Below are 22,942 nucleotides of genomic sequence, written 5' to 3'. Positions count from 1 at the left end.
CAGTGGTCTTGTCTTTTTTATACTTACATCCTGTCTGGAGTTGACGTGGCCAATTCGCCAGTGGAAGAATGTTCTCATTAACTCTATTCTTTCCTTTTGCTTGCCTATGGCATGAGACAAGCTGGAAATCACCTGTAAATAGCAATTACTTAATTATTGTGATCTTATAATAACAGAAACAGAGAAATTGACTTATATATCAAAAATGCTAGAGAGGGCTGGGGATGTGGCTCAAGCGGTAGCGTGCTCGCCTGGCATGCGTGCGGCCCGGGTTCGATCCTCAGCACCACATACAAACAAAGATGTTGTGTCCGCCGAAAACTAAAAAATAAATATTAAAAAATTCTCTCTCTCTCTCTCTAAAAAAAAAAATGCTAGAGAATAGCTATCGATCTCTGCCATATTACTTTAGTCTCATTATTAGAAAGACCAAAAAATTCTCCACATTAATACTCTAAAGATTAATGAATGCAGAAGAATGAGAGGAAAGAAATCTTCATTGTCTGTATATCTTGTTAACTACCAATAAAAGTTTATGAATATTAAAATTAATAGTTATTAACATTTAATTCAGGAAAAACAAACGTACACTTGAAAGTTTTGCTACATATTCAAAAAAGTTTTTATTCTGTAGACCTGTGAGCAGGGCCAGGTTTTAAATATCTTTCTGGTACCTTGGATATAGAAATTTATCAATAACTTTAATAATTTTATAGTTTCAACAGTTTTCTAAAAGCAAATAATAGTCATTTTTATGTACTTCTTCAAGGATATTATCTTGTCCTTTAAAAAAACTTATGAAGGTTTTTAACAAATAAACCAATCAATAAATGGGCCAAAAAACTGAACAGACACTTCTCAGAAGAGATATACAATCAATCAACAAATATATGAAAAAATGTTCAACATCTCTAGCAATTAGAGAAATGCAAATCAAAACTACTCCAAGATTTCACCTCACTCCAGTCAGAATGGCAGCTACCAAGAATATGAACAATAATAAGTGTTGGCAAGGATGTGAGGAAAAAGGCACACTCACACATTGCTGGTGGCACTTTAAATTGGTGCAATCAATCTGGAAAGTAGTATGGCGATTCCTTGGAAAACTTGACCCAGCTATCCCACTCCTTGGTTTATACCCAAAGGACTTAAAAACAGCATACTACAGGGACATAGCCATATCAATGTTTATAGCAGCATAATTCACAATAGCTAAATTGTGGAACCAACCCAGATGCCCTTCAGTAGATGAATAAAGAAACTGTGGTATATATACACAATTGAATATTACACAGCATTAAAATCATGGCATTTGCAGGTAAATGGATGGAATTGGAGAATATCATGCTAAGTGAAGTAAGCCAATCCCAAAAAACCAAATGCTGAATGTTTTCTCTGATATATGGATGCTGATCCATAATGGGGATGGGCCAGGGGAGCATGAGAGGAATGGAGGAACTTTAGATAGGGTAAAAGGGAGGGAGGGAAAGGAAAGGGACATGGGGGTAGGAAAGATGGTGGAATGAGATGGACATCATTGCTCTACGTACATATATGAAGACACGAATGGTGTGACTCTACTTTGTGTACAACCAGAGACACGAAAAATTGTGATCATGTGTATTGAATTGAAATGCATTTTGCTGTCATGTGTAACAAATTAGAATACATAAATATTTTAAAAAAGCACACACACACACAACCTATGAAGGTTTTTAAATCCTAAGGTAATATTTTCTCTTATAAATAATTTAGTAAATGAAATATGTATCTAAAAATTGCCACATTAAAAAGATACTTAGTAAACTGGGGACATGTATTCCTAAAAGAGGAAGAGGCACACAGTCTAAGACATTCATTACATTCTATTTCAAGATGGATGGTGATGCATGGCTGTTTACTTTATTCATTTTCATTAACTAAACACATGATATGTAACTCTTTTTTTGTGGTACTTCAAAATTAAAAAAATTAAATTTAAAATATTTAAAAACCTTAGAACAGGGTTTTGAAGGCAATAAAGAAAAAGACTCACATTAATATCCATTGTTTCAAAAAACATAAAAAATGTTCAAAATTTACATTATACCCTCTAAAGAAATGCGTATTTACCAAAACATAAACTTTATCTAGCTCACTGAAACATCTGAATGCTGCTTGTGCAGATAAGCAGCAAGTTGTCTGCCCTGAGTCCTTCTCTAAAAGCCACTATCTTATCAAAAAATGATATGGGGTCTTTGGGGGCATATACACTTTGTTCAAGGTGCTGTCTGGATGCAAAAAACTACCACAGACCTGAACATGACCCTCAAGTTCTTAGGAAGCTAAAAGAAAGTGAAACAAAAGGTATTTTTTTGTCAAGAATTATCTTTATCAAGGAAGAAAGACATATGTCACAAACAAAATTTGGGATAAATAAAATGCCCAAATTTTAAAAAATGATATAAAAAGTGGGTAATACTGATTCCTTAATATTCTCTTAAGGGCTTTTAAGAAAAAAAATTAGAAAAAAAATCCCACAAAAATTAACGAATGTACCTACATTTAGCAGACACTTAAAACATCAAGAACACCAAAGTCAAAGGCAAAGGTCAAATGACATTACATTGGTATATTTAATACGAAGACTAAATCCTATGGTTATGTACTTATTTTCCTATTAGTTTCTGAAATGATTTTCTCTTTGTGGTCTTTTATGAGCTAAATAATCATTACTTCCTGGAATTTATTACCTAATAAGGCATTTACTGAATCTCAATTACAAAGAGATAGAAAAAAATTAGACCTCATCTTTTCTCCCAATGGAAATTTCAAAGGTTTTCTGCAGCTCTTTCAAGTCATTGATCTGGTTGCTTAGTTGTTTTACATGTGCTGCATGTTTTTCTTTCTCTTTTTTCATTTCCATTCGGTGCCAGTCAATAAAATTAAGTTTCCATTTACTTAGTTCAGATAAAACGTTTGTCTGAAAAACAAATATACTGACAATTAGTAGTATGTTCCTTAATACCATTTCTTAAAACTAAAGTTAGGAAACATAAAAAAAAAAAAAAAAAAAGTCAGAACAAGCAGTCAATATAGGAGTCACCAAAAAAAAAAAAAAAAATCACAACATGCTAATGATACAAGTTCAACAGTCCTGGCTTTTTGCAGTTTACATTTACCACATCAAGGAATTTTTTTTTCCTATTTTAAGTTATCTTGTATGAAGTCTTGTCATTTAAAATTTTTTTCAGGCCTCATTCACTAAACTTCTTTGTTTATTCAAGGACTTTAAACGTCCATATTAAAATGGATCAGATAAAAAAGAAATTTAGGACTATCAGCTAGGCTGAGCCTAATGACTGGGAAGTTAGTTAGATAGAGGTGGTAGTGGAAACTATGGGAGTTGAAGCTTTCTTCCCCAAACCATTTATCACAATGGTCACCTTATGACAAATTGCTAGGTTTTTTTCTCCCTACTGACCGGCATAAATAAAAGACCAAATAATCATTAAAAAATATAACCTGGATAACAAAAAAGGTTAACTGAACACAAAACAATTTGAATGTTGATTATATATTATTCCAATGGACTTAACACTATTATTAGAAATATGAAACCTGGGCTGGGGTTGTGGCTCAGTGGTAAAGCACTTGCCTAGCATATGTGATACACTGGGTTTGATTCTTAGCACCACATAAAAATATATGAATAAAATAAAGGTAATGTGTCCACCTACAACTAAAAAAATAAAAAGAAATATGAAACCTGTTTCAAGGAGATAAAAATGGTAGAAGCTATGCTAAAAGATTATTTCTAGAATAATCTATTTCTAGAATATATAATCCAAATATAGAGAAATATGAATGCTACAGAACTCACATGACCATAATATTTTCCATGTATATAAATATTCAACTTAATTTTCCTAAACTATGTTTCAAAAAAACTTTGCCATTTTTGCCATACTTGAAAAAATTTTTTTTATAGATTTGCATTATGTATAATAGTTGTTATAAGAGTGGCTAAAATGAAATATATGTTGCTAAAAAAGAAATTTAGGACTATCGGCTAGGCTGAGTCTAATGACAGGGAAGTTATTTAGATAGAGGTGGTAGTGGAAACTATGGGAGTTGAAGCTTTTGTTTTATGTAAAAGGAAATATTTCTATTAGCCATCTTTAAGATTTGTTTTATTTATTTTTTTTTGTTTATTATTTACTTATTTTTTGTGGTATTAGGGATTGAACCTAGATGGGCTGTATCACTGAGCTGTATCCCCAGCCTATTTTATTTTATTTGAGGCAGGGTCTTGTTAAATTGCCCAGGCTGGCCTTGAACTTGTGATCATGTTGCTCTAGACTCCTAGGTGACTGAAATTATAGGTGTGTGCCATTGTGCTTAGTTTGTTGTTGTTTTTGAGATAGGGTCTGACTATGCTGCCCAGGCTGGTCATGAATTTTTGGGCTCAAGTGATCCTCCTGCCTCAGCTTCCCTGATAGCTGGGAATGACAGATGCTGGCCTCCGTCAGTCAGAACTAGGATATGACAAAAGCTCAACAGGTGTCAGTCACACCAAAGCTAAGCCTTTCAAAACATCTGAGAAAGTCTATGGAACATAAGAACAGTACTACAACTTTTTAAAACTGCCAAAGTTATGATTTCTAACCTAGTAGCATCAGCTGGGAGCTTAATAGAAATATATAATCTTGGGACTCTGCCCAAGACCACTGATATGAAGCTACAGTTTAGCAGGATCCCCAGGTGGTTCAAATGTACATTAAAAACCAAGAAGCATAAATCTAAGATACTGTACTCATCTTCTCAGGAAACCAGAGAATTTTATTTTTTAAGATAAACTTTTAAAAGACAATAAATAATCAAGAGTAAAACTACAGGGGCTAGGGCTATGGCACAGCTGTAGAGCGCTTGCCTAGCACAAGGCCCTGGGTTCGATCCTCAGCCCCACATAAAAATAAATAAATAAAAATAGAGGTATTATATCTAACTACAAAAAAAAAAAAAAAAAAGAGTAAAACTACTGTACTATATATTGTAATTGAACAACTACCGATACCTTAAGATTTGAACTCCAAAGATCAAGCATATTTTCCATCCTCTGAAGGTTTTCATCAAAAACAAGACTATCACCCACAAATATTTCATGGGCATCTGTAAGAGCAGAATTAGACCTTGATGAGGAAGAGTCACCTAAAAGATGTGAACTGAAAAAATCCATGACTGGGTGAGAAGGCTTCCTTGGTGATGACACTGGTGATGATCCTAGAATAAATGAAAAATTGTAGTAGTTGAGCCAAATTAAAAACTTTGCCAATCTTTTAGGAAGTAATACTGAAAGGCTATAAGATGTCTGCTATCAATAAAAGAGAATAAAATCATGGCATTTGCAGGCAAATGGATGGAATTGGAGAATATAATGCTAAGTGAAGTAAGCCAATCCCCAAAATCCAAATGCCAAATGTTTTCTCTGAAATAAGGAGGCTGATTCATAGTGGGGTTGGGAGGGGGAGTGGAGCATGGGAGGATTAGATAAACTCTAGATAGGGCAGAGGGGTTGGAAGGGTAAGGAGGGGGCATGCAGGTAGGAAAGATCGTGGAATGAGATGGACATCATTACCCTAAGTATATATATGTATGAAGAGAATGAATGGTGTGAATATACTTTATATACAACCAGAGATATAAAAAATTGTGCTCTAAATGTATAATATGATTTATAATGTATTCTGCTGTCATATATAACAAATTAGAATAAAAAAAGTTGTTTGCTATCTATGGAGGCTGAGAGAAATTATCTTTCAGGTATATACCTTAATCTGGCTATTTTAAATTTCAGTATTATCATTGATTTAGGATTAACCTGCATGAGATGCCTCCTACACTCCCCTCAGCCCAGCAAATGACCCCTATCCCAAATAAGGATGCTTTATATATCCTAATCCAGCCTGAATTGCAAGTATTATCATCCATATCATCACATTAACATGAACTAAGTACTAAGTTCCTATAATAAAAATGTTGAAAGGTCAACTCTTATAACACATGCTACCTTAATGTTACCCTAATAATACCTAAGAAGCAAGTATAACTATCTTTATTTTAATGAGAAGACTAAAGCTCAGAAAGAATTAAATAATTGACCAATGTCAGAATGGTTCTATATAGGTCATTAATACTTTATTATTAACATAATTTATAGCATAGCATAATCATCACCATTGCATTAATTCTACTGCATCCTAATCTTGCCCCAAAGACAGTTTAGTAATAAATGATTTTTTAAGTCATACTGGTACATTAAAAAAAAAAAAAGCTTCACATAATGGTCATACTCTTCTTTTTGCACAAAAATTTGGCATAAAATCTGCAATGATTATGCATTGAAATATGATAACACCAGCATAGGTCTTAATATGGATAAGATTCAACAATGTAAATAGAGAGGGGCTAATAATTTAATTTAATTTACCAGATACTCTGTTGTAAGGCACTCTTTTAGCTTTTAACTTGCTGGGTGAGAAATACATACATCTATCTATACACATATACTTATTTATATAACTCCCATCACTTGTCCTTATACAGGGAGGTGGGGAAGAGCCTGAGCCAGAAAAAGAACTCTTGCTATCTCTAAAAAGCACAAAACAAAATGAAATTAAACCTTTATTTCTCACCATGCACAAAACTCAACTCAAAGTGGATCAAGGACATAGGAATTAAACCAGAGACTTTGTGCCTAATGGAAGAAAAAGTAGGCCCAAATCTCTATCATGTTGGATTAGGCCCCAACTTCTTTAATAAGACTCCTATAGCACAAGAATTAAAACCAAGAATCAATAAATGGGATGGATTCAAACTAAAAATCTTCTTTTTCAGCAAAAGAAACAATCAGTGAGGTGAATAGAGAACCTATAGAATGGGAGCAAATTTTTACCACAAGCACATCAGATAGAGCACTACATCTAGAATATATAAAGCACTCAAAAACCTTAATACCAAAAAAAAATAAAAATAAAAATCAATAAATGGGCCAAGGAACTGAACAGACACTTCTCAGAAGAAGATATACAATCAATCAACAAATGTATGAAAAAATGTTCAACATCTCTAGCAATTAGAGAAATGCAAATCAAAACTACTCTAAGATTTCACTTCACTCCAGTCAGAATGGCAGCTATCAAGAATACAAACAACAATAAGTGTTGGCAAGGATGTGAGGAAAAAGGCACACTCATACATTGCTGGTGGGACTGTAAATTGGTGCAACCAATATGGAAAGCAGTAGGAGACTCATTGGAAAACTTGGAATGGAATCACCATTTGACCCAGCTATCCCACTCCTTGGTTTATACCCAAAGGACTTAAAAAACAGCATACTATAGGGACACATCCATATCAATGTTTATAGCAGCACGATTCATAATAGCTAAATTGTGGAATCAACCCAGATGCCCTTCAGTAGATGAATGGATAGGGAAACTCTGGTATACATACACAATGGAATGTTACTCAGCATTAAAAGAGAATAAAATCATGGCATTTACAGGTAAATGGATTGAGTTGGAGAATATCATGCTAAATGAAGTAAGTCAATCCCAAAAAACCAAAGGCCGAATATTTTCTCTGATATGTGGATGCTGATCCATAGTGGGGATGGGCCAGGGGAGCATGGGAGGAATGGAGGAACTTTAGATAGGGCAAAGGGGAGGAAGGGGAAGGAGGGGGCATGGGGGTAGGAAAGATGGTGGAATGAGTTAGATATCAATACCCTAAGTACATGTATAAAGACATGAATGGTGTGACTCTACTTCGTATACAATCAGTGACTTGAAAAATTGTGCTCTATATGTGTAATATGAAATGAACTACATTCTGTCATTGTGTATAAAAAATTAGACTAAATAAAAAATTTTAAAAAAGAATATAAATGCAAGTAGACTATTTGGGTCAAAATACACAAACTTAATGCAGACATTTCTTCTATGGTAAGAACACAGCTGACTGATACTGGCCAATGTATGAACATATAATAACAAATTCCATCATTATGTGCAAGTATAATGTATCAATAAAAAATGTGGAACAAAAAAAAAGCACAAAATAGAAAGTTTAATTTTTTGTCACACATTTATGTTTGGAATTAGAGACTATCACCATTTTTCATGTAGCTCACATTTGTTGTGAGTTCTAATAACCAGGATTGAAGGACTTTGCTCTCTTCCTTACTGAATGAATAGAAGACAAACCTCCTAGGGCTGGGGTTGTGGCTCAGTAGTAGAGCGCTTGCCTAGTACGTGTGAAGCACTGGGTTTGATTCTCAGCACTACATAAAAATAAAGAAATAAAATTAAAGATATTGTGTCCATCTACAACAACAACAAACAGACAAACCTACTCTAGAACTTGCTGAAGTTCTGTAGATTTTTAATTGTTGAAAAAATATACATACCCTCTAAGAAACAGAATCATGTAACTTAAGAACTTGGAAGGCCTGTCCAAGATTATTCTGCCAAAGACTTATTACAAGTAAGGAAAATAAAGGGTAGAGACATTTTTAAAATGGTGGCTTAAATGGTTTCCACATAGAGTAACATTGAATCACATAATAAGGAAAGTATTCCATTTTTATTTTAAAAATTATTCTCAATCTGATTCTAATATGCTTTTAAAACCTTAGTTTTCTCTAGCCTCATGTTTCAGAAAAACTGTCATTTTCTCTAAAAAATTTTTTTAATTGTTGATAGACCTTTATTTTATTTATTTATATGTGTTGCTGAGAATCGAACCCAGTGCCTCATACATGCCAGGCAAGTGTGCTTATTGCTGAGCCCTAGCCCCAGCCCACTCCATTTAATTTTAAATATCAAAAACCTTGCCATTCTGCAATACTTTGTTTTGCCTAGAGACCATTAACATTGCTAATATCTCCTTTCAAAAAAGAAAAATGCTGATTTTAGGCCCAACACATCACCACCCAACAATGTTGTAATAAAACTTAATACTTTGTTTTCAATATATTTATTTTTTACCATTACATTCATATTTTAACAAATGCATATTAATCTTATATTCAAAAATAACTGAAACAAAGTTTCTTTTTAAAATGAAATGAATTTAAGCTAAAAAGTGAACATATATTAAAAAAACAATAAATTAGAGAACAGATGGTATAAAGATATGACAGAAGCCATTACATTGATACACATATGCCTGAAAGTTGGGAAATAGTGCACTATAGTTTACAAAAGATTTAAGTTAGTCAAGCTGTCTAACATCCCATTAAATCTTTAAAACTGGAGCTGGAGTTGTGGCTCAGTGATAGAGCGCTTGTCTGGCATGTGTGAGGCCCTGGGTTCGATCCTCAGCACCACATTTTATATACGCAAATAAAACAAAAGATCCATTGACAACTAAAAAATATACATAAAAAAATCTTGGGGCTGGGATGTAGCTCAGTGGCAAAGCGTCTGTCTTGCATTCGCAAAGCCCTGGGTTCGACCCCCAGTTCCAAAAAAGACAAAAAAAAAGAACCCCACCAAAAAAAAAAAAATAAGATTTAAAAAAAAAAAATCTTTAAAACTACTAATTTTCTAACTTAGCAGTTTTAAAACAGAATACTGAATACTACGATGCATTAACCGGTCTTAATTGAACTATTTTGAAATTTACTACGTTATTTTAAATATTATCATTTAAAATCAATTGATAACATTAGCACTTAAAAATCCTGCAAGTAATATGCTGATATTATTTCCCTTATTATGTTGATAATGTTTATCAAACCACAAAATCTTGCATATTAATAAAAACAAGCTAAGGAAAGGTCATACCATCTATCTTTGAATGACTGGAAATATTTAAATCAGACCCTTTTCCAACTTCCATTGCAGTTTCTCTTACTGCAGAGCTGCTTCCTGCTAAAAAGAAAGTTTTATTTTTATTAAATGGAACCACTCTTGAATGCTTAATCATATATACCTAATTAAAGAAGGCAGTAGTATGTAAGTAAGATTTTAAAACAAAGAAACTACAATATATGCTGGTGATATAGGAACACTAAAAGAACAAGAAAGAAAAAAATAGAAAAGCCTTATTGTATCATTGATAAACTCAATCAATGAAATATAGATGAAAGAATTCAGTCTATTACAGCATTCAACTCATTCTATTAGAAATGGATTTGTTATCTTCTAATGACACTGGGTATTTTCTGTGCCTGTTTCCATTAGCTGCAATCAAACCAAAGCATTAGCTCTCCCCAAACATGGATTTCCCTGCTTCAGTTTCAGAACTTTTAGTCAATACATAGCAAAGCAAAATAGGGAACCCTCACAAGACTGGCATTAGAGGCTTATATATACTTTCCCAACTTGAACACATCCTACTTACACCAGGTGACTATAATACCAAGAACAGAGAACACCAGGTGACTGCAATACCAAGAACAGAGAACACGTGATGATAAGTTTACAAAGTCCATTCTAACAAAGCCTGCATCTGAATCAGGATATTTATACTTACTATATATTGTATATTTTAATCTTAAATTCTTTTTGGAAAAGACAGAACGTAAACAAATAAGTACTATCTTACATGGAAGAAAAGAGCAATGATCTTAAATGCCAGATGATTACCTTGAAATGTTGGCAAACTAGGGCAAGGAAAGGAGTTGTGTTACTGGTAACACCAGGAGTATTGCTGGCAACATGAGAGGAGACGACCTTTTGGTAATCACCATAAGGGTAGAGGCATATAGAGCTACAGTATCAATTTTCCTATTTAAATGTATAAGAGAATATGTAGTGTTTTGGGTTTGCTCAGTAGGAACTGCATGTTGAAGTACTTAGTGTAATCAAAATATGATCTAAAAAAAAAAAAAAACCCCAAAAAACCAACATGATCTAGACCACTGATGCAGAATGAAAAAATCCAAGGTTCCTATCTTTTGAAGGTAATAAAATGTAAGCAGAAAATTTTGTCAGAATTAAAAAAAATTTTTTTAAGGTTCTAGGCCTGTAGTCCTATTTGTCATTCCAACACAGACTGAAGACTGAGGGGCAACGAAAAATTGTTTTGAACAAGCCGGCCACAGTGGCACATGCCTATAATCCCAACAGCATGGGAGGCTGAGACAGAAAGATTACTAGTTCAAAGCCAGCCTCAGCAATTGCGAGGTGCTAAGCAACTCAGTGAAATCCTGTCCCTAAATAAAATACAAAATAGGGATAGAGATGTGGCTCAGTGGTTGAGTGCCCTTGCGTTCAATCCCCAGTACCAAAAAAAAAAAAAAAAAAAAAAAAAAATTGTGTACAGAGGGTAAGGAACAGAAACTAGAGCTGTGACTTACTGAAAATCCAGGAGCTATGTGACTCTTGAGTTGTTATGTCATGTGCCTTCAAGAACAGGGATCCTTATGCCTACATAAGTATAAACCTACAAAATGCTATCTATCCATTATCAGGACTGTCTGAGGAAGGCATTCTGTGTCCTTTGAAAGAACACTTATTTATAGTTAGCTGTTTGGGATTTGTACTTTACTGAATAAAGAATGGATAGGTCCTCCTTTCTCTACCTTTCATTCAATTAAAAAAAAAATTTGTTTTCTTTTAGTTGTCGACGGACCTTTACTTTATTTATTGATATGCAGTGCTAAGAATCAAACCCAGTGCCTCACACATGCTAGGCAAGCGCTCTACCACCGAGTCACAACCCCAGCCCTCCTTTCACTCATTTTTATCAGCTATTAATTCTGTTGTCGACACAGTCTCATTTATGGGTTCATCTTTTACTAATGTTCTCCCACAAACAATCCTCTATGCCCAAATACTGCTGAAACAGTACTGATATGTGTTTCGTAAAGTAACTTGAGAGATTCTAGGACTACCTAGGGACAACCTTTAATATAGGGCTAGGGCATTTAGTTTTTGATTTTTTGGGTTTGTTTTTTTTTGGTATTGAGAATTGAACTCAGGGGCACTCAACTACTGAGCCACATCCCCAGCCTTATTTTATATTATATTTAGAGACGGGGTCTCACCGAATTGCTTAGTGCCTCACCATTGCTGAGACTGGCTCTGAACTCTCGATCCTCTTGTCTCAGCCTCCCAAGCCACTGGGATTATAGGCGTGTGCCACCACGCCTGGCTAGGGCATTTAGTTTTAATCCAGCCATAAAACTGTGGAATAAGAACTCAGATACAACATTATGAGACATACAATTGCTATAGCATTGCTTTAACTGTATTACTTTTTAAAAAAGGAAGAGTTAAATGAAGTTGGGCTGGGGATATAGCTTAGTTGGTAGAATGCTTGCTTTGCATGCACAAGGACCAAAACTTTTAAAGTAAAGTGGTATACATAAAAACTTAGTCTTGGGCTGTAGTTGTGGCTCAGTGGTAGAGTACTTGCCTAGCACATGTGAGGCACTGGGTTCAATTCTCAGCACCACATTAAATAAACAAACAAACAAATAAAAAGATATTGTGTCCATCTATAACTAAAAATTAAAAAAAAAAAAAAAACCTTAGTCTTAAAAAAAAAAAAAAGAGTTAAAATAAAAATCCAGACAGGAATAACATGGTAAAATGTAAAAAGATCCCCTACATCACATTAATGAGAAGAATTGCTGATCTGAAGAGACATTTTCAGAATCATAATACAGTATTATTATTAAACTTGAAAATATCTTAAATTAAGAGATATTTTTAAAAATATACATAACCTTGATTATGAAGAATATTATCAATGGGAGTAGGACTTCTAACTTCTGGCACCACTTCTGCCTTCGGATGAGATGGCTGTGACTGTGAAGTACCGGATTCCGTATTTGGAGTCACTATAGCATAACGAAGTAGTTCTTCATATTCTTCCTATGAGAAGCCAAAAATCAATATTGTATTTTAACAGCTATACTGCATAAAACATTCAACCTGACTGGACCTTTTTGTTAAGAAATTTAATTACCATAATAGATTAAAGCTTATCACAATATAGTTTTAGCATTTATTTCAAGCTTGAGTCCTTCAAGTGCTTCTTGTGTGATTTTTAAATTTATGATTAAAAATGTAATCTTAGAAGTTTGAAAAGGTGACAGATTCTGTTAGTGATTCAATACAATTAAAATTTATCTACCATTTCTTTCTTATGCTTTAGATGAATTTAACTGAAGATGAGGCATGCTAATAAAAAACTACCATTTTTACTGCCTTATAATGAGAATCAGAAACTTCTGTGTTGATATTATGTATCTAAAATAAAAGAAGCAAATTGGATACTTAGGCTTATAAAATTACACTGGCCTTTTATCTCCCTCTAATTTTAAATGTACATTTGTCAAGCAGCTAAATTGGTTTCACTGATTTTGAAAAGTAATGTCACAAATTTGAGTTTATAAAATAAATCTATGATTGTAGTTCTGTTTTAATCTGTTTTCATACTGAACTTTAAGTAAAATTGTTTGAAAAAAAGGGTTTATGCTGGTCTATGTTTGAAAACTGTTAGTCTTTGTGGCAATAATATAAAAGAGTGAGTTGGTTTGAGTGTTAAACTATATTACATATTTAACATAGACATTTATATTCAGTAAATATTAGCTATAACAAATACAGATTTTTTTTTTTTTTTTTTTTTTTACAGTGTATGGTAGGTAAGTTTAACAGCAGAAGAGAAACAGAGACATTCTAAAGAGAACCTTTAGGAAAATCCAATCACCAGAATTCCCTTTACATTGCTATAATCAACTTCTTTTTTTCCTTCCTGTACTGAGGATTAAACCCAGGGGAACTCTACCATTGAGCTACACCCACAACCCTTTTTTATTTTTTATAGAAAGGGTCTTATAAGTTGGCTGGGCTGTCCTTTAACTTGCAATCCTTCTGAGTTAGCTTCCTGAGTTGCTAGGATCACAAATATAGGCCATCACATGTGACTATAATCACCTTTTTGTTAGTGATGTCCCTTTATCACAATAAAAAGACTTTTCTGAGTTTTAAATTGACATTTTCTGATAGAAAATAAAAGTCAGTATTTAGTTTACGGTTAGCACTAAAGCAGAAGGCTCTTAACACGAAAAAAATCATTTAGAATATCAACATACAACTCTGCTGCAGGCCTAACCATGGACCCTCATGGAGGAATGCTTATCTTGCTCATTGTGTAGCAGGGAAGTCCTAACATAGAACACTATGTTTTGGGACAAAGTGCTGTCAGAACACTGGCAAGCACAATTTCCTTGCTCATTTGATAAGTTATTCCCCTGCTGGTGTGGGGTTGGACTATGTAATAGTTTCTGGCCTCTTGGGTGTTTTGGCTTCCATAAGATGATATGTATGTATTACCCCTGGCCTATCATGACTGTTATATGTAAATTGGCACATACCTGCTATAAAAGTTATTTTTGCTGTGCAATGAAGCAGACGCTGTTATCTGAAATAGTCTCCGGAGGGATTTCTCCATACCCTCAAGCTCCCCACAGTAGACGTGGGAGGGATAAGCCCCCAGCACAACTCTAATTTTTATGTTGACAAAAGTAATTAACATTCTTTAAATGGATTTAAATACCCTTAAATTTAAAAAATATACTTCTTGAGCCATATGTTTTCTACTTATTAAAATAAAGTTCCCAAAGAGATTGATAAGTTAGGGTTATACACAGGTATTTGTTGGTTCCTGTGTATATATATGTATATTTATTGTTTATATAATAAAGTAATGTATATTTATTAGTTTATATAATAAAGTAATAATACAACCTAAAGGACTCAAGTGTATATACTCTCTATGGTGGAAACTGCTAGTGGTCCATTTCCCCTTTATTCCTTTTAAGTTAATAAAGTTCCAGGGTTTGACCTGGGCAAACAGCCACCCAGCTACATTTCCTAGCCTCCCTTGCTGCTAGGTTTGGTGAAAAGACCTGGTCTCTTGGGATTTGAATGGAAATGATGTGTACAGATGTAGGTGAATTCCTTAAAAAGGAAACTGATTGTTTTCTGTTCCTCTCTTCCCATGGACTAGGGGTGGTAGTAAGCCAGCAAACATAATCACAATACAAACACAATCAATACCCTAGAGGGCATGGCAGAGCAACAAGAGAAAGAGGAACAAACTTTAAGATATTCAAGACATTTCTTATTTAGTTGTTAAAGCAGCCAAAAAACAAAAACAAAACAAACCCTAATTTATACTTCTCAAACAGGCCTTTAATTTTGGCTAAGAATATATACAAGCATAGCTGTTATAGACTGAATGTGTCCCTTCAAAATTCACATGCTGAAGCTCTAAAACTAAGTGGGCTGTATTTGGAGATGAGGACTCTAAGGAAGAAATTAAGGTTAAATAAGTCACAGGCTAGGACCCTGATCTGATAGGGTTAGTGTCATTATGAGAAGAAACATTAAAGAGCTTGTGTTCTCTCCCTCATGTTCACTTACTGCACCAAAGAAAGTTCATGTGAGGACAGAGTGAGAAGATAGCCAGAAGAGAGATCTCACCAGAAACTGACCTGGCTGGACCTTGAGCTGGCACTTTTATCTCCAGAACTCTGGAGAAATAAATTTCTGTTGTTTAAGTCCCCAGATCTATCTACCTACCTACCTTTTTTTTTTTTTTGCAGGCAAGGGATTAAACCCAGGGCCTCACATATGCCAAGCAAGCGTTGTCTACCACTAAGCCATATCCCCAGCCCTCTATTAAATTGTTTCTAATATTTTTTTTAGTTGTAGTTGAACACAATACCTTCATTTTATTTATTTACTGTTATGTGGAGCTGAGGATAGAACCCAGCACCTCGCATGTGCTTTACCGCTGAGCCATAACCTCAACTTCCTCTACTGTATTTTTAATGGAGGTCCAAGCTGACTAATAAGAATGCTCTTAGGGGATGAGGCTGCTCAGTGGCAGAGTGTTTGTCTAGCTTGTGTGAGCACTGGGTTTGATCCTATATATATGAAGAAAAGAAAACAAATAGAATAATGGCATGCTGTCCAGCTGCAACTACAAAAAAAAAAAAAATTTAGGGTCTCTTCCCTCTGGTGGCAATTAGCCAAATCAGCTCTGCTCAGTTAACTGAATATTATTTCACAGACAGTAGGCAGGGAGGGGAAAGTAGAAGTCAGTGGCTTTCATTTGTGGCTTTTAGCCTGACCTCTATCCTAGAACAGAGAAGTTAAAAAAAAAGAAAAAAAAAAAAAAAAGAAAGAAAGGAAAAGAAAAGAAAAAGAAATCCAAACATAATATTTCAAAGTTCTCACAATAATCACTAAGACTCAAAGGGGAGATAAATAGGTATATAACAATAATATTCAATGATCATATGAATTCTAACTTATTTTGAAGAAAGATTTGAAAAATAAATTATTTAAAGAACTATTTTTGAGTTTCATATATGTAGATGTGCAACAAGTGGGGTATTTTCAGTTAAGGATTAGAATAAATAACATTGTTTTTCTAAATTGTCAAAGATAACCTGTCTTAAGGTAAATAACAATCCTAGAGTAAGAACTAGAGCTTTTAATTTTGGATGATCCCCAAACCCCAGTGGTTGCACTGATATGACCTTGAAATACAGTTCAAACCATACTTTAACCATCTGAGTTAGGGAAACTTGCTCACAGATCAGAGTTGTGCTTATGAGAAATTATCAGCATATAATAAGCACCACAGATATTGCCTCAGCATTTACCATCTTCTGGTTTATGAAGCCATCACATAATATAGACAGTAACCAAAAACGCCTTAAGAGGAATAGTAGTTTATGAGGAATTTCTGTATTAAATATTTGATTTTACATATTTACTATGTATGTAAAAGTATGTATTTATTTTGTGATATTTTAAAGGTTTTTTTATATTTATATTTTAAAGTTTTTCTAGAACTAGAATCCAAAATAACAACACTGAATTCATAGGAAATATGTTCAGGTTTTCAAGTTTATTCCAACAACCAGTAGGATCAAAAGCTGAGGGTTACTAATAAACATACTCTCAGTTGGACTGACATTATAAGCAGGTAACCAACTATACAAAATAATTTCTGGTAGGTCTAGGAGGCTCTTCCCTTTATCTTTCTCAAATTCCATTCTAGAGATTTATTTACAGATTGAATGACCAACTATAATCTGGGGATAAAACCACCAGGGCCTTGCTGTGCTAGGTAAAAGTGCTCTATCACTGAGTGACATTCCCAACCCCAATATTTATTCTTTAATTTAAAACTTTGACTCTAGACAAAAATGACAATTAAAGACTTTATAGGATATTTGTATTTTACTATAAATGAATTACTAAGTTCTTAACTGAAGGAAGTTTGGATGAAGTAAAGATGAAAGGTGCAAAAATGCATTGTCACCTCAAAAAACAGCACTACATGGGAAAGATACCACCAAAAGGGAAAGCCAAGATGACATATTTATGTCACAATTGTAGACCAATTCATCCTAGTAAATGTTCAGATATTTTTCAGTACCTCCCAATTTCTATATCTATAATTTCATATACTAAAAAACCCATTTGTTCAATAAAATATTTTTCTGAAATTTATCTCATATTATACACAATCAATGAACTTACATACAAACACAATGTGCAGCTTTTCCACTTTTAAGTGACGTTAACTATAAAACTTAAAGTATACCAGGTCGGTATTCTCTCATTTAAAATATAACAGAAATCTGAGTCTGTGTTTTTGATGATGAAACAGAAATAAAAGAAATAAAAAGTATTTCATGTAAACACTACCCCTTCTGTAGTCAACTTATCTGTCAATGTCCAGGGCCTGTGCAAAAGACTGTGCTGAATGTTGTGGCAACAAAGAATAGAACCTGAACAAGTAAAACACAAGGGAATCTCAGGCTCCAGAACTTTGGATGGCTTACATACTGTCTGAACTTGCATTAAAAGTAAAAGTTTCAAAACAGGTAGTAGGGCCGGGGTTGTGGCCCAGTGGTAGAGTGCTTGTCTATCATGTGTGAGGCACTGGGTTCAATCCCCAGCACAACATAAAAACAAATAAATAAATTAAATAAAGGTATTTAAAAAAAAACACAAGTAGTGTATGAAAAAATATCAGGAAATATTTTTCTTTTCTGTTAGTTGAATTCTTTGTACAAAAAAATGTTTGAAGAGTTCATGACTATTTTTCTGAAAAGTTAAAACAATGTGAAGTAACTCCCAAAAATCTTAAAGTAATTCCCAAAGTTTATATTATTGTCATCTGAAACACTCCATTGTAAATGAAATGAATGAAGAATTTATGCCTGGTTTTCCCATAAATTATCACTTGTTTAAAATAAAAAAAGTCATGACATGTCTTCCTACCTGAAGATCTGCAGAGACAGAACTGCCTGGATCGGAGTCATTTTGTATAACTGGAACTGAGCATTTGTCCTCATCTGATGACATTCTGCAAAAATACTATAAAATGGTAGAAACTAATTTTAGTATTTTCCCTTGACATTTAAATTAAAATGGTTTTAAATATATATTCTTACCTGCAAATAATCTCCATGTTATGTGTTAAAGAAAATATTCATTTAATATATTGAGAACTTTTACACAAAAATCACTGGGCAAGGAAAAAATAATGTTTATATGTAGTAAAATACACAAAAAGTCAAAGAAAAGTGTTTTAGAGAAATTCCCATTGGGGTCTGTTGAGAATAATAGATTGTGATCACTGTTCTTTAGCAGTGTGTGACAACCTGAATCCTGTGTGCTTTCCTGTGAGATACTGAACCAACAGAAAATGAACGATTTGCATAAATTCTCTTCTGGGGAAACCTACTTTTTGGGAATATTATATTAAGAAAAGCAAGCTTATACAGAACTGATTCAAATACACATACAGAAAAATTATTGAAATTCCTAACCAAAACAAATAAATAAATATACCTTAAAAGACAAATAATGATTATTTAAACTATGTGAACACCAGTTAATGTTAAGACATTGGTGAGGAACTGTAAAATGAAGTCCCTATATTGTAAACCATCTGTGACGTGGTGTGCATATATGCATATATATACACACACACACATACACACATGTACGCATGTCTATATATACACACACAAAAATATATATACATAGACATACACATATATATTCATTTTTACATTTATATAATATAAATGACAGATGAAAAACTTGCTGTTAGACCCTAAAATAACAGAGGTACACAGTACGGAGATAGAAAGAAGGAGATAGAAAGAAGGGTAGGATTACATGAGTGTGAAGAATTGGGAAAGAAGCCAAGGAAAGTTTTTATAAAAAAGATGGCCCAGGCATTGAGAACTGAAAGACGAGTAGGTCTCATCCTGAGAGATGGATCAAAGATAAAAAGTATATTCTGGGCACCAAAGCAGCATAAGCAAAGACAAAGAGGCATGGTACAAATGCTAAGGACAGCAAGAAGTTTGGCAAGGTTGAAGTGAAGAGTACAAAGAGGGCTTGGCTAAGGATGAAATGAAAAGGTAAGGAGCAGTCAGATCATGGAAGAAAATGATTTGTCATATTAAAAAGATGGATTTTTATTCTAGAGAAGTTATTAAACAGGCCCCACTGGGGATATCTCTGAAGCATTTTTCTTTGACCTTTCATGTATTTGACTGTACTATAAACTCACTTATGTTGGGATTGAATATTTTTCCTTGCCTAGCATATCTGATATTAAACTCATTGTTCCTCCTCCCAACCTGCTCGTCTTCTTATATTTCTTACCTTAGTAGTAGCACTATAATTCCATTTAGGTACCCAAGCCAGAACCTGGAAGCCATCAATAATTCCTCTCTTTCAGGTTGCCTCTGAAATACTGGGATAAAACTGCAAGTGCATAGTACAGTCAGCCCTCTCTTCATCCGGGGGTTCCACATATGTGAATCAAACTAACCATGGGCCCAAAATATATTTTTTAAAAATTGCAATATACTAAATGTTAAGTACAGACTTTTTTTTTTTTTTGGTACCAGGGATTAAATCCAGGGGTGATCAACCAGAGCCACGTCCTCAACCCTTTTTTATTTTGAGACAGGGTCTTGCTAAGTTGTTTAGGGTCTCACTAAGTTACTGAGGCTGGCTTTGAATTTGCTATTATCCTGCCTCAGCCTCCCAAGTCACTGGGATTACAAATGTGTGCCACTGCACCCTGTGTACAAATTTTTTTTCTTGTCATCATCCCCTAAAAACTATAACATGGCAACTATTTACCTAGCACTTACATTGTATTAGGCACTATAAGTAGTCTGGAGATAATTTAAAGTATACAGGAGGATATGCATAAGTTATATGCAAATACAATGGTACATTTTACCATTTATAAAAGAGAATTGGGCATCTACAGATTTAGTTGTCTCTATGTATGGGGGTGGTTCTTGGAATCAACCTATCATACTAATATTGAGGGACAATTGTATATGGCTATACCGGCTATGAAGTACATGACTCCAAGGACTGCCATTTATGATGACTAAAATGTGAATACAAGGCAATAAGAACGTAAAGTGAAGCAATGTGGGAGTCCTCTACTGGAAGTATAGGTTGGCGATCCAGTCTGAGGAATCATTAGCATAACGGGATCTGCCAAAAAAATGGGAATGGGTGAGATGACCTATTACAAGTAGTGCAAGAAAATTCTTATCCTGAGGATCAAACATTTGAATTGCATTTTCAGCATAAATGCACTTGTGTATTTCTCTAGAAAAAGGACCTTTAGCTTCCAGTATGTATGTGTTCAGAGGGGATCATAACCCTAAAGTTAAGGAGCACTATTGTGAATGAGAAGAGGGTTAAAGCCATAACTGCTAATATTTAAAGTGGAAGAGTCAGGAAAGAAGACTGAAAAGGAAGTCAGAATAGCAGAACTATGAGAGCAGTGTCACAAAGACTTCTAGAAGGGATGAGTCAGTCACATGCCAAAGAAAAATGACCACTGCCCTGATTTTGGCAATCAAAAAGTTGCTGGGACATTTGCTTAAATAATTTCGTTGGAAATTTGAACAGGTCTCTATCACAGTGGGCTGAAAAACACATGAGACAAAAACATTGAACTAGAAAGGACAGATTCAGAAAAAAGTGCAATATCAGAATGGAAACATAGGCTACAACTAGATTGCTGAAAGGAATTTCAATTTTATTCAGCATTACTCCGAATGATAAGTAAACTAAAACTCCCCATGACTGTCTTTAGTTAAGCCAATTAGAGAGATCAAATGAGCACATATCTGCAGCAAGGAATGGCTGCTTCACTGACTAACTCTTCCACTGTGGTAAGTTGGTTCATTTATATTTTCATTCACATTTTCCTTTAGGATTTGTTTGCAGATCCTGTAAGTAACAGGAAGGGGAAGTGATGTGATTGATGCCAATCATTTAAAAAACGAATGAGCTGGTAAGTATGGGCAAATCTCAAAAACTGTTTCTCAAATATAGATACTGCAGACAAAAAAAAAAAAAGATTATACTTTTGGAAATTTGCTGTTTGCCAGCTACCCTGCTTTATGCTAACAAGGTGTGTCAATTAATCTGAACCCCGACAACCAGTAACATTTTCCATACTGTTTCTAGGTTCAGAGACAAAGCAGAAAAATTAAGATTGCTTTCATGGGTGGCAGATATACATTATTCCAATACGTTTTCAGTGTTCCCTAACATAAGGTATCAGGAACCACAAGATAAAAAGTTTTGCATGGTTCTCAATGCCATGGATATAACGTCCTGGCAATTACCCGGCTGACAGGGAAAGAGGAATTCGGGAATTCAAACGCAACCTCAAAGCGGTAGAGGAAGAAACGTGCAAACTGGCAGCAGGTGACGATCCCAGTGCCCTTCACCGATCCTAGCTGCTGCAAGGAGGGGGAGTGCGCTAGCCCCTCTTCAGGGCAGGGACTAGAAGTGGAGGGAAAAAAAAAACAGTCGCAAGTAAGCAAAGGGATATAAGCTTTCTTCCATCATCTTCCAATACAGCCCTGTTTTAGTCTAAATCTTACGTTAAAACAATAAAGCGTTATATCTGGTTATCCCCCGCCCCTACTGTTTAAATGACCAGAACCTACGACGACAGTAACTAGTACACTTTACCACCCTTCCCTCCAATCCTCTCTTCTCGAAAGCCTCGGAGGGGAAAAAAAATCTAGACCCTGAGCACAAAACGCTCAATCGTTCGCTCTCGGAGAAGATGCCCCCAGAGTCTCCCGGGTGGAGGAACTTTAAATCTCCCACCATACCTCGGCCAGTGATGCAGGGCCCTCGATGCAGGGCCCTCGGGGCGCCACTATCCACCCTCTGGGCGCTCCACCAAATACCGATTCCTCACTCTTGTTTCCTTGCTGCGTCGCCGCTGAAACCACAGCAAGCCCTGCTGCTACCTTAGTACTAACCTGACAGTTTCAAACTGCAAGGAGGAATTAAAGACAGCCCTGTGCATTGGCCCCCAGCGTCAGCAATCTGCCGTTTGATTGGTCCACGGGTAAGGGGCGGGGCTTTGGGCAGCCGCGGGACAAGCCGGAATTAGGCGATTTAAGAGAGCTCCGCCCCTTGGTATGGGCTGGTTCCTAAGGGCGGGGTCCTAGGGAGCCCCGCTAGGGCTTGGGGCTGAGAATTGCGCGTGCTCACTTGTGTTCTGCAGAAATGGTAGCTCGGGATACAGGTTTGGTTTGGTTAGAGGTTGCTGAGGGGGACTGACGTCTGTCAAGACAGAGTTACTATTGGCTTTCAGCCACGCCAGCAGCCTAGGCATGGGTCATCATTATTTAGTCTAAATAAGAATCCTCTGCGTCCATAGCTACTTTACAGGCGGTGGAGCACGCCTGTAATACCAGCGGCTCGGAGGCAGAAGGATCTTGAGTTCAAAGCCAGCCTCAGCAAAAGCGAGGCGCTGAGCAATTCAGCGAGACCTTCTCATTGAATAATATACAAAATAGGGCTTGTGGCTCAGTGGTCGAGTACCCGACCGG

General features: G+C 35.1%; 1 protein-coding gene across 7 annotated transcripts in view; it reads right to left on the bottom strand.

Annotated features, from left to right (window-relative positions):
* Poc5 (POC5 centriolar protein) overlaps window positions 1-22,393 on the bottom strand; it is a 40,337-nt gene extending 17,944 nt beyond the window's left edge. The window contains exons 1-8 of one of the 7 annotated variants that reach the window (XM_046426854.2): window positions 22,214-22,393; window positions 21,758-21,875; window positions 18,312-18,407; window positions 12,722-12,869; window positions 9,831-9,917; window positions 5,057-5,262; window positions 2,786-2,962; window positions 28-132 (exon numbers count right to left, since the gene is read on the bottom strand). In XM_046426854.2, coding sequence (XP_046282810.1) covers window positions 28-132; window positions 2,786-2,962; window positions 5,057-5,262; window positions 9,831-9,917; window positions 12,722-12,869; window positions 18,312-18,395 — 807 coding nt within the window. In that variant the 5' untranslated portion in view covers window positions 18,396-18,407; window positions 21,758-21,875; window positions 22,214-22,393. The remainder of the gene's footprint in view (window positions 1-27; window positions 133-2,785; window positions 2,963-5,056; window positions 5,263-9,830; window positions 9,918-12,721; window positions 12,870-18,311; window positions 18,408-21,757; window positions 21,876-22,213) is intronic. The other 6 variants (XM_046426853.2, XM_046426877.2, XM_046426860.2 and 3 more) reach the window with 6 other exon arrangements.
* Between the last annotated feature and the right edge of the window lie 549 nt (window positions 22,394-22,942).

The sequence above is a fragment of the Marmota monax genome, unplaced genomic scaffold (assembly GCF_021218885.2).
Source record: "Marmota monax isolate L192 unplaced genomic scaffold, Marmota_monax_Labrador192_F-V1.1 WCK01_AAM20220418_F8-fsc00018, whole genome shotgun sequence".
NCBI classification, from domain to species: domain Eukaryota; kingdom Metazoa; phylum Chordata; class Mammalia; order Rodentia; family Sciuridae; genus Marmota; species Marmota monax.
The sequence above is the reverse complement of the archived record's forward strand: the minus strand, read 5'-3'. Positions and strand labels throughout refer to the sequence as shown.